We start from the raw sequence: 11,672 nt of genomic DNA, 5'->3' as shown, positions 1-11,672 counted from the left end.
TTTATGCACCAAGAGCTTGTAACACTCCAAAGAGAAAGGAAAAATTTAAATCGCATCATATGACCCCTTTAAAATCTACATCGTGTTAACGTCACAATTTGTGACGTGGCAATGGACTATAGTACATCGATGACGCGTCGGTGTCTATTAAATTATTCATGAGACTGCGTGTTCTTATCCTATGAGAAGACGCTTCGCTTAATTATTCACAACAGCATGTGTTGATTTGCTATGACAGACGCTTTAGACTGTGAGATCGCATACATTAACTGAGAGAAACGTTCATGGATCGAAGGAAGGAGAGCGATTGTTTTTGCTTTTTAATAAGCCTTCGGCACAAACGCGATTCATTCACTTGGTGAGCATAACCGTTTTTACAGCTCCATGACACAAGCCGTCAAAAGGCTTATATAAACGCAGCAGAATAAGCCTAAAAAGTTATGAGAGGTGCAACAGCACGTTCATATATATGTTTTCGATGCAGAGTGCTAATGGCTGTGCATTTATTTGTGTTTTTAACTCGATGGGAGCGAAATGAAACTGTCTGAACCCGAAGCTGTGTGTGTTGTCTGTCTCCCCTCTTCCCCCTCCTCCACTCCGCTGCGCACCACGCCCACGTTTTTAGCATTTTTTAAAACTGTAGTGAGAACTAACCAGTGCTGAAACAGGGGGTTTCATGACCCTTTAATATGAAGGAAAAAAGTCTTGCATGCATCCCTGGTTGTATCAACTTTTTATTATTTTATTACTGATATTTTGCGACAGTTTCCCATGTGTTCTTTTGAACACATAGAATGGAAACGCCACTTTGTTTGCAATATTTTTTGCAATATTCAAATTTAATTCACAACTTTGGTTGGAAAAATAGCTATTGTCACATGCACTGAAAAAAATGGTGTATAGACAATTTTCACTCAGAAATTGCAATTAAATTTCACAAATAATTACAAAGAAACAGCAAGTAACATTGAATTAAATCTGAAATTTTGTTTTAGAAAGACTGAAAATAGTAATTTCTTGTAAAACATACTCCAATAATCTTTGTTTATAATTTTGAAAAATCTTTTTTTTACTATTTCACTCAGAAATTGCTAGTAAATTTCACAATTACAAATAAACGACAAGTAACACATTGAATTAAACATGACATTTTAAAAGTAGAAATACTCAAATAATATTTTTTGTAAAACCTGCTTCAGTAGTCTTTGTTTAGAACTTTAAAAAAAGAAGACTTGAATTAAAGACTTGAATAGACATTGAATTAAACCTGAAATTTTGTAAAAATTCAAGTAAAAAAAAGACTGAAATAGTATTTTCTTATAAAATTTACTCCAGTAATCGTTTTTATTCACAACTTTGAAAATAATTTTTACAGTGCTTGCATCGATTGCATAAATATGTAATTACATTCATACACTGCTTTTCCATCTTGTGTCTCAGACTCAGGCCGAGAAAGATCAGCTTCCTGTCAAACCAGGAACTCTTCCCAAACTGCAGGCCCATATCGAGAGCATCATCCTGTCTCTTCCAGAGGACCTGCAGGGCATCTTACACAAACCGCCGAGCCCCTGACCCTCAGCCAGCTCTGACAGACCAGACCAGACCGTACAGGGTTAACAGACACGAACGTGCTGGATTTCTGCTGGATCCTCCTCAAGTGCACTTGTTGCTGCAGATCTGCCGCCCTTGAATGGACAATGCTGGCATTGCCAAAAACCGCACAGGAAGTGACTGTGCCTGAGCGCCAGAGGGATGAATGATGGCAGAATGACGCACGTGTGTCACGGACACATTCTGAGTCTTTCTGCTGTAAGTCTCACCGTGTGAGATTAACATTCCCTTTGCTTTTAAACATGAAGATGGAGTCAGGAGAGAGAGATCTGCTTCTGAATGGAGATCTGTGAATGGTTGTGCTGTGACACCAGAACATCTGGAGCAAGAACATGAAACCTGTCAAGAACATGTCCAGGTCATATTTCACCCCAAAATGAGGAAATTATATTTTGCAAATAGAAAATGAAGCCTATTTTAAGTCCATTAAGTCCATATATATTAATGTGTATACATTCTGTAATGATCCTGAGATTTTCTTATTCCCATTATTCATGGATTCTCATTATTACGTAATTTAATGTAAAAAAAACAAAAACAGAAAAACAATTACTGAACTAATATTTAACAATTTAATACTGTCAATTCTGTCAAAATGGAATTTGTTGCATTAAAGTAATGAAAATTATATTTTTTACATTTTACATTTTTACATAATTATACATTTACCCCAGAGTTTTCCATTAATTTTTTATCATTGTATTTAAATTGAATTTTGTTAAATTTGTTAAATTAAAATTGCATATATATATATATGCACTGTTGCAATGCCAAAATTTGCAATTTATATTATATTTTTAGATTCCATTTTCTTTTTTTTTTTTTTGCATTGTGGTATTTGCATGATAATTAAACACATTTCCCAACCAGATTTCATTACTATAATGCAACAAATCTAATTTTTTGCATATTACAGAATGACATATTATTTACACGTGGAAGTATTAAATTGTTAAATATTATTTCAGTAATTTTTTCGCCTTTTTCTTTTTACATCAAGCTATAATGCAGTAATCAGAATTATCATGGATAGTGAGAATAAGTATTATTAAACTGTTACATATTATTTCAGTAATTATTTTTTTTACATCAAGTTATAATGCAATGATGAGAATTATCATCGATATAGAGAAGAAAATATCAAATGCTGAAAAGATTAATGGTTCTAAAAATGGGCTTTTATTTATACAATATTTTTTCAATTATAGTTTGTGGTGAAATGTTCCCTGGAAATGTTTTCATGAAAGCCAGCTGTGTTTTGAATCGTGTTCATTGAGGTAATATTGCAATAACAGGTCCTGTTTTACAGAGACCAACACTACTAACCTGTAAATGCTGATGAAGAGAGTGTGAATATATTTCATCTTTACAAGCTCAGTAAGCACATTATTGCAGGTGTCTGGCATTAATTAACTCTCATAATGAAGGCAAAGACCAGTGCAGTTTTATATGTATTTATTTTAATTTTAATTCATAAACTGACTAACAACAAAAGGGAAAATAGCCATCATCTTTTCCTTTCCTTTCCACCTTCACTGACCTAAACTGAAAGAACTAGTCTAGTTATTTAATCATCAGTGCCGATGCATTGAGATTGTGGTCTTCCTTCGATTTTCATATATGCATCGTCATTCAGAAAATGATCCTGTACTGTATACTTACACACAATATAGTCACACGCTTGACCTATAAAGGTGAAAACGGTTTGTTTTGCATTTTCTGGTGCCTTTGATTTTCTGATTAGTTTGATTTGAATGATTTTGCCTCTCTTTTAGGACCAAGTATGTAGTTTGACAATGCTTTAATGTCACATGACAGGATGAAATGCATTTTAAATGATTGTTTTTGAGCTTTAGTAAGAGCTTCTGTTAGTTGCACTTTATCTGTCGAATGTGTCGAGCAACAGACGATATGTGCATAACCATGGCTTATGCTTTAATACTGGTCATATTTCATGAAGTACATGCGTGTTGGATATTTAAAGATGGAAATGCAACCTTCCTGTTGGTGCCTTGAGCTTGAACAACAAACCGGTGGACGACCAAAGACCGTCACACTATCTAATCCATATGAATGCTTTGATATGCAGGATGCTGGTTCTGTTTTGTCACAGCAGAGAATCATGGGACGCCTTGCGGATGTAGTTTCTGGTGCAAACCTGTGAAAACTGGTTGTTGGGCAACCATTGGTGTTTTATATTTGAAGGACAAACCTATTTTAACATGCTTGAATTTTATAGAGATATATTCTAATACACAAATAACGAATAGCTTTTGACACGTTGCCTGTTTGTTATACTGATGGATATTTCTAACATCTGTATTTTTGATCTGCTCATTTATATCGGTAGTTACTGTACAGGATGTTTTATGTGTTGCCGTGGTGATTATTACAGAATGATATACATTTTTGTAAAAGAAGTAACCGTGTGCACCAAACCACAGTTGGATGTTTCAGCATAAACAATATTTTTCTATCAAACCATTAACCACTAATGTTTTTTTTTCTGTAACCACATTATGCACAGTAGCTTTTCAACAGAAAGAATTTCACTGTTCTGTTACCCTCATGAAGAACAAGTATATTTTTTCAGGGGTAAATAAATGTCTATAATGGAGCTGTGTTGGGCATAAATCTATTTCTGTTCCATTGCCTTTTAATTCTACTATCTATTCCGTTTTAGTATTCTAGTGTAGAAATCTAGTGTAGATTATTTTTGTAATGTTTGGTTGTACACTGAAAAATTGTTACCACAGTAAGACTATTGTAGATTATTTTCTATGATATTTTACATGGAAAATTTTGAATTAATAATTTATTTTGTAAATAAATACAACATTTGTTTAAGGTATTTGAAAGGCATATATTGTAAGCAGACATGTACATTAGAACCCAAAATAGACCAAAATTGATCAAATATTAATTCTAAAATGTACTATTGTCATAGTTACCACCAGTGGTGGAATTGTTAAAAAACAAATAAAAAGTCAGGGGGGAAGGTGCTGTAGCTAACTTTACATAATGATTACCAAGGCTGTAGAGTTTAGTAGAGATGCTATGACATGTCCCTACCAATATCCAGCGACTACTATATTGTCCCTAGCAATAATTTTGATCAAACTATTAAATTAAATCTGTTGTCTGCCGTTATGTTCCCATCAATGCCAAAATCAAACCTACACCCTTGATTCTGGTCATTTGCTATTCTATTTTAAATGAAAAAAAAAAATGTGAAAAAAATATTATGTATATATATATATATATATATATATAGTGGTAAATTAACTATACAGAATGTACTAATCTAGAATTATGTATGAAGATATTTAATTACATATCAAATAAATGTTAATAATGGAGCTGTGTTGGGCATAAATCTATTTCTGTTCCATTGCCTTTTAATTCTACTGTCTATTCCGTTTTAGTATTCTAGTGTAGAAATCTAGTGTAGATTATTTTTGTAATGTTTGGTTGTACACTGAAAAATTGTTACCACAGTAAGACTATTGTAGATTATTTTCTATGATATTTTACATGGAAAATTTTGAATAGGATGCTGGTTCTGTTTTGTCACAGCAGAGAATCATGGGACGCCTTGCGGATATAGTTTCTGGTGCAAACCTGTGAAAACTGGTTGTTGGGCAACCATTGGTGTTTTATATTTGAAGAACAAACCTATTTTAACATGCTTGAATTTTATAGAGGTATATTCTAATACACAAATAACGAATAGCTTTTGACACGATGCCTGTTTGTTATACTGATGGATATTTTCTAACATCTGTATTTTTGATCTGCTCATTTCTATCGGTAGTTACTGTACAGGATGTTTTATTTGTTCCCGTGGTGATTATTATAGAATGATATAAATGGAAAAGTACGATTTTTGTAAAACAAGTAACCGTGTACACCGAACCACAGTCGGATGTTTCAGCATAAACAATATTTTTCTATCAAACCATTAACCACTAATGTTTTTTTTTTCTGTAACCACATTATGCACAGTAGCTTTTCAACAGAAAGAATTTGACTGTTCTGTTACCCTCATGAAGAACAAGTATATTTTTTCAGGGGTAAATAAATGTCTATAATGGAGCTGTGTTGGGCATAAATCTATTTCTGTTCCATTGCCTTTTAATTCTACTGTCTATTCCGTTTTAGTATTCTAGTGTAGAAATCTAGTGTAGATTATTTTTGTAATGTTTGGTTGTACACTGAAAAATTGTTACCACAGTAAGACTATTGTAGATTATTTTCTATGATATTTTACATGGAAAATTTTGAATTAATAATTTATTTTGTAAATAAATACAACATTTGTTTAAGGTATTTGAAAGGCATATATTGTAAGCAGACATGTACATTAGAACCCAAAATAGACCAAAATTGATAAAATATTAATTCTAAAATGTACTATTGTCATAGTTACCACCAGTGGTGGAATTGTTAAAAAACAAATAAAAAGTCAGGGGGGAAGGTGCTGTAGCTAACTTTACATAATGATTACCAAGGCTGTAGAGTTTAGTAGAGATGCTATGACATGTCCCTACCAATATCCAGCGACTACTATATTGTCCCTAGCAATAATTTTGATCAAACTATTAAATTAAATCTGTTGTCTGCCGTTATGTTCCCATCAATGCCAAAATCAAACCTACACCCTTGATTCTGGTCATTTGCTATTCTATTTTAAATGAAAAAAAAAAATGTGAAAAAAATATTATGTATATATATATATATATATATATATAGTGGTAAATTAACTATACAGAATGTACTAATCTAGAATTATGTATGAAGATATTTAATTACATATCAAATAAATGTTAATAATGGAGCTGTGTTGGGCATAAATCTATTTCTGTTCCATTGCCTTTAAATTCTAGTATTTTTATTTAACTCTAGTATCTTTTAATTCTAGTATTCCAGTATAGAAATCACACAGAAAGTTGTTTTAGGCTTATTTGATGATTATTTCTGTAATGTTCTGTAAAAAATTGTACTATGATCATTTTTACTGTAGTAAAACTAATCTGCTGTAAACTGGTAATTTTCTATATTTTAAATATATATAAAAAAAATACAACTGTTTAATGAATAAAGCATTAATAAATATAAATAAAACATTAATTATTTTGTATATAAATACAAACTTTATTTGAAAGGCATATATTTTAGGCAGGCATGTACATTAGAACCAAAAACAGGCCAACAATGATTTTAAAAAATATAATTAGTGGTAAAATTAACTATACAGGAAGCTCTGAGCTAGAATTATATGTTAAGATGTGTAACAATATATATATTCCATAAATATTTCAAAACAAAGCTGGAGACATAATATATACATTCAGTTCTGATTTAGCGTCTTTTCTTCAAGTAGTGTGACGGCTGAAGTGTTTTATCGTTTGGACAGTTGATCCGAGAGCCAATCCAGTCCTTCATATAAACCTGATCCTTGAACCGCACATGTGGCCTGAACAAACCACTGAGAGACAGAGAAGAGAAGCACGTGTTTATTTGACTGAAACACACACTGACAGCATGCACTACATGTCAAACAGAGTGTGTGTGTCACCTGTCTTCCTCTCAGTGCGTGTAAACCCAGTCTGTCTGTCAGCTCGTGGACCGCCATGGCTTTGGGTAAATCCTGCTTGTTAGCAAGAACTAACAGAAGCGCGTCTCTCATCTCGTCCTCCGCCCGCATCGCGTTTAGTTCCTCTGCTGCTGTTTCAATCCGGTCATGATCACTGCTGTCCACCACAAAGATCAGACCCTGAATCACACAAACACACACACTTACACTCAATACAGTTCATAAAAGTAGCTGATTAGATTTGAAATGTTAAAATAATAGCTACTAAACACTATTTTTGTGACAGATCATACCTTAGTGTTGTGATAGTAATGTCTCCAGAGGCGTCTGATAACGTCCTGACCGCCGACATCCCAAACGGTGAATGAGATGTTATTATATTCAACTGTTTCAACATTAAAACCTAGAGAGAATCAGACAGTCATTATCAGACACAATTCAAGCAGTCTTTATGCTGCAGTACTTCAGTTTGGCTACAGCTGACGGTAGCCATTGACTTCCATTGCATTTTTCCATACTATGAAAGTCAGTGGTTTCCGTCAACTGTTTGGTTACCAACATGCTTCAAAATATCTAAAATGAAGAAACTCAGACAGGTTTGGAACAACTTGAGGGTGAGTAAATGATGACAGAATTTTCATTTTTGGGTGACTGTCCCTTTAAGTATTTCTACATTTGTTTGACCTTCATTTTCTTACCTAGGGTTGGAATAGTTGTGACAACTTCACCGAGTTTGAGTTTGTAGAGGACTGTTGTTTTGCCTGCTGCGTCCAGACCAACTTGGAGAAGAAATATTTGCATTTATTAGGCAATGAACATGTACAAGATTCATAATTGGAATATTTTCTAAAATGTTATAGGCCTAATTAACATGCATCTATTTGCACTAGAGCGATATTTGTTAAAAACTGAATGAGAATCAAATAATAACAGCAAAGTAAAACATGTACTCACCCATAAGCAACCTCATCTCTTTTTTCTCAAAGAGACGCGAGAAAAGATTAGAGAAGTATACGCCCATTTTTGAATAAAGTGCAGGTGAAAGCGCTGTTTGCTGTATTTAGTGGAAAGATCAGGCCGGAGGATGAGGCTCGGGTTGTTCGTGTGATCAAGCTGTGAGTGTGTGCGGGTTTATATAGGCTTCTTTACTTTCGCTTTGATTGACAGCTCGACAATTTCTCTCGCGCAAATCCAACGCGTTCGATATGACGTCACCTACTGTACTCTACATCTACTGTAAGTCAGATAAACAAGGGTTATTAGTTTTGGTTGTCAGAAAACGCTTGAGATGACATATGAGATAAAATTGAAAATGTTATTTAATTATTTGAAATTTCCACCACACAAGGTCACTAACAGAATGGCGTTGCAAAAACAGCTATAATTTTAATTTGACAACAATTATTTATGTAGTAAAACCCCTTCAGCAATACTTCAGAATTACATTACAAAGCCTGAAACACCGCATACGATCCTCCTTTTATTCAGCCAAGAGATTTTAAACTTTAGATTGTAACAAGATTTGTATAGACGAATTATACAATTAATTTAGGTGAGATTTCCGACTTTAAACTGTAAATCAAAAGTTTGTTTGGACACGTGGTACTGTACAGTAGGTGACGTCATTTCGAACGCGTTGGATTTGCCGCGAGAGAAACTGAGCGCGTGTGGTGTGCTGAGCTGTCAATCAAACCGAGAGTTAAAAGCCTATATAAACACACACACACACACACCATTAGCAGTCTGAGCCTTTAACAGTAAGCATTTACTGTCAGTTAATAAAGCAAACAGCTTTTTCATCTTGCTGTATCAAAAACATGGGCATCTTCTTCTCCAACCTTTTCTCGCGTCTCTTGAAGAAAAAAGATATGAGGTTGCTTATGGGTGAGTAAATGTTTTTTCTCTCTCTCAAAATGTTTTAAAATCCTAATCTTAACTGTTATTATTTTACTATGACAAATAATGCATATGAAATGTTATCACTCTATTAAAATATATGTATTTATATTTATAATTATCCTATTTCATTAAATATTACTAACATATTAATTAGGCCTAACTGCTAAGTGAAACCTAAGAAGATATTTCAATTATGAATCTTGTACATGTTCATTGTGGAATACATGTCAATATTTCTTCTCCAAGTTGGTCTGGACGCAGCAGGCAAAACAACAGTCCTCTACAAACTCAAACTCGGTGAAGTTGTCACAACTATTCCAACTATTGGTAAGAAACTCAAAGCAAGCTGCAATTTATCGAAATCATGATAAATTGAACATGCCATGTCAAACTGTTCATTATTCTGCCATCTGTAGGTTTTAATGTGGAGACAGTTGATTATAAAAACATCTCGTTCACTGTTTGGGATGTCGGTAGTCAGAGTTTAATTCGAGGCCTCTGGAGACATTACTATCACAACACACAGGTAACAGAGTTTTAAATGTACTAGATATGCCTGAGTGTGGTTGTATTTGCAAAACTTGTCTTAAAGAGGCTTTTTTTTTTTGTAATATTATTTTTAGAGGAACTAAACGCGATGCTGGCGGAGGACGAGATGAGAGACGCGCTTCTGTTAGTTCTTGCTAACAAGCAGGATTTACCCAAAGCCATGGCGGTCCACGAGCTGACAGACAGACTGGGTTTACACGCACTGAGAGGAAGACAGGTGACACACACACTCTGTTTGACATGTAGTGCATGCTGTCAGTGTGTGTTTCAGTCAAATAAACACGTGCTTCTCTTCTCTGTCTCTCAGTGGTTTGTTCAGGCCACATGTGCGGTTCAAGGATCAGGTTTATATGAAGGACTGGATTGGCTCTCGGATCAACTGTCCAAACGATAAAACACTTCAGCCTTCACACTACTTGAAGAAAAGACGCTAAATCAGAACTGAATGTAGTCTATATATTATGTCTCCAAGTTTATTTTTTATATTGATATACAGTATTTATGGGATATTATTACAGTATATTTTATCATTCAGTGTATATTCAGTATATTCAGTGCATTCTGTATTGTTAATTTACCACTATCAAGATATTTTTAAACAGTTTTCGGCCTGTTTTTGGTTCTAATGTACGTTTGCCTTCATTATGTGCCTTTTTAAATTGACTATTGTAAATGAATTTATAAATGATGCACTACTGCTGTGCTATGTACTATTATTTTATTTATCTACTACTGTATTTTATGTGCTGTCAATTTACCGCTGTAAACGACATGCTGTTATATGCCACGTTTGGCTTATTTTAATATGTGTTTTGCTGTATTTGGACTATGAAAGAACAAACTGATGTTTGCCTGAAATAATTGTATCTGTGCCTTACAAATATCTCCAATAAATTATGCATATTTATTTACATTAGTGTGCTTTTGTGTCATTTAATAAATAAATATTATAGAATAGAAAAATGCATAAGAAACAGAGTATTGCGCAGTTATGAGATAGATAGATAGATAGATAGATAGATAGATAGATGATAGAACGATAGATAGATAGATAAATAGATGATAGATGGATAGATGGATAGATAGATAGATGATAGAACGATAGATAGATAGATAAATAGATGATAGATGGATAGATGGATAGATAGATAGATGATAGAACGATAGATAGATAGATAAATAGATGATAGATGGATAGATGGATAGATAGATAGATGATAGAACGATAGATAGATAGATAAATAGATGATAGATGGATAGATGGATAGATAGATAGATGATAGAACGATAGATAGATAGATAAATAGATGATAGATGGATAGATGGATAGATAGATAGATGATAGAACGATAGATAGATAGATAATAGAACGATAGATAGATAGATAGATGATAGAACGATAGATTAGACAGACAGACAGATAGATGATAGATAGATAGATAGATAGATGGATAGATGGATAGATGGATAGATAGACAGATGGATAGATGGATAGATGGATAGATAGATAGATAGATGATAGAATGATAGATAGACAGAGAGATAGATACAGATAGACAGATAGATAGATAGATAGATAGATAGATGATAGATAATACAAATTAATAAAAGCATAATTGTAGTTCCAAAAATTTTAATCTGTGCTAGCAAATGACTCCAATAAATTATGCATTTATTTAAAGAATATATATTTATATTGTAGTACTGTTATATTTCATTTTTAATACATTTTTTATAACTAATCAAATTTGCAGAATGGATGCCATTTTTGAGAAATTTACTAAAATATTTTTTTGTTTCATTTAGATCATTGTTTATCTAAAGTGACTTTACAATAACAACCAAGGCAACCTGATGCCATCTTATGATATATAAATAAAGACATTTTAATAAAAAATAAATAAAACATTGCTGAAACAGAACTTAAACATAGTATAATAATATTATTATTTTTATAATTTATCATAGGTATAATTTTTTTGTATTTTTAAAAAGTTTAATAAGGTTAAAAAAAAAA

General features: G+C 33.0%; 3 protein-coding genes across 3 annotated transcripts in view; 2 read left to right on the top strand and 1 right to left on the bottom strand.

The window, feature by feature from the left end:
- LOC107657973 (protein DENND6A-like) overlaps positions 1-2,172 on the top strand; it is a 27,969-nt gene extending 25,797 nt beyond the window's left edge. Inside the window, exon 20 of the mRNA XM_016446322.1 lies at positions 1,441-2,172. Coding sequence (XP_016301808.1) covers positions 1,441-1,572 — 132 coding nt within the window. The 3' untranslated portion in view covers positions 1,573-2,172. The remainder of the gene's footprint in view (positions 1-1,440) is intronic.
- Positions 2,173-6,792: 4,620 nt separating this feature from the next.
- LOC107657960 (ADP-ribosylation factor 4-like) lies at positions 6,793-8,335 on the bottom strand. Its single transcript, XM_016446304.1, has 5 exons — positions 8,162-8,335; positions 7,906-7,986; positions 7,501-7,610; positions 7,190-7,387; positions 6,793-7,099 (listed from the first exon to the last, which is right to left on the bottom strand). The coding sequence occupies exons 1-5, from the start codon at positions 8,226-8,228 to the stop codon at positions 7,013-7,015; spliced, it is 543 nt and encodes a 180-aa protein (XP_016301790.1). The 5' UTR covers positions 8,229-8,335; the 3' UTR covers positions 6,793-7,012.
- A 657-nt stretch (positions 8,336-8,992) lies between these two features.
- Positions 8,993-11,672, top strand: part of LOC107657954 (ADP-ribosylation factor 4-like) — a 14,043-nt gene continuing 11,363 nt past the window's right edge. The window contains exons 1-5 of the mRNA XM_016446298.1: positions 8,993-9,091; positions 9,353-9,433; positions 9,523-9,632; positions 9,732-9,872; positions 9,963-9,999. Of these exons, the coding sequence (XP_016301784.1) occupies positions 9,025-9,091; positions 9,353-9,433; positions 9,523-9,632; positions 9,732-9,872; positions 9,963-9,999 (436 nt within the window). The 5' untranslated portion in view covers positions 8,993-9,024. The remainder of the gene's footprint in view (positions 9,092-9,352; positions 9,434-9,522; positions 9,633-9,731; positions 9,873-9,962; positions 10,000-11,672) is intronic.

Source organism: Sinocyclocheilus anshuiensis, unplaced genomic scaffold, assembly GCF_001515605.1.
Source record: "Sinocyclocheilus anshuiensis isolate Anshui unplaced genomic scaffold, SAMN03320099.WGS_v1.1 scaffold147, whole genome shotgun sequence".
In the NCBI taxonomy this organism is placed as follows: domain Eukaryota; kingdom Metazoa; phylum Chordata; class Actinopteri; order Cypriniformes; family Cyprinidae; genus Sinocyclocheilus; species Sinocyclocheilus anshuiensis.
Note: the sequence above shows the minus strand (reverse complement) of the source record. Positions and strands in the feature narration are given on the sequence as shown.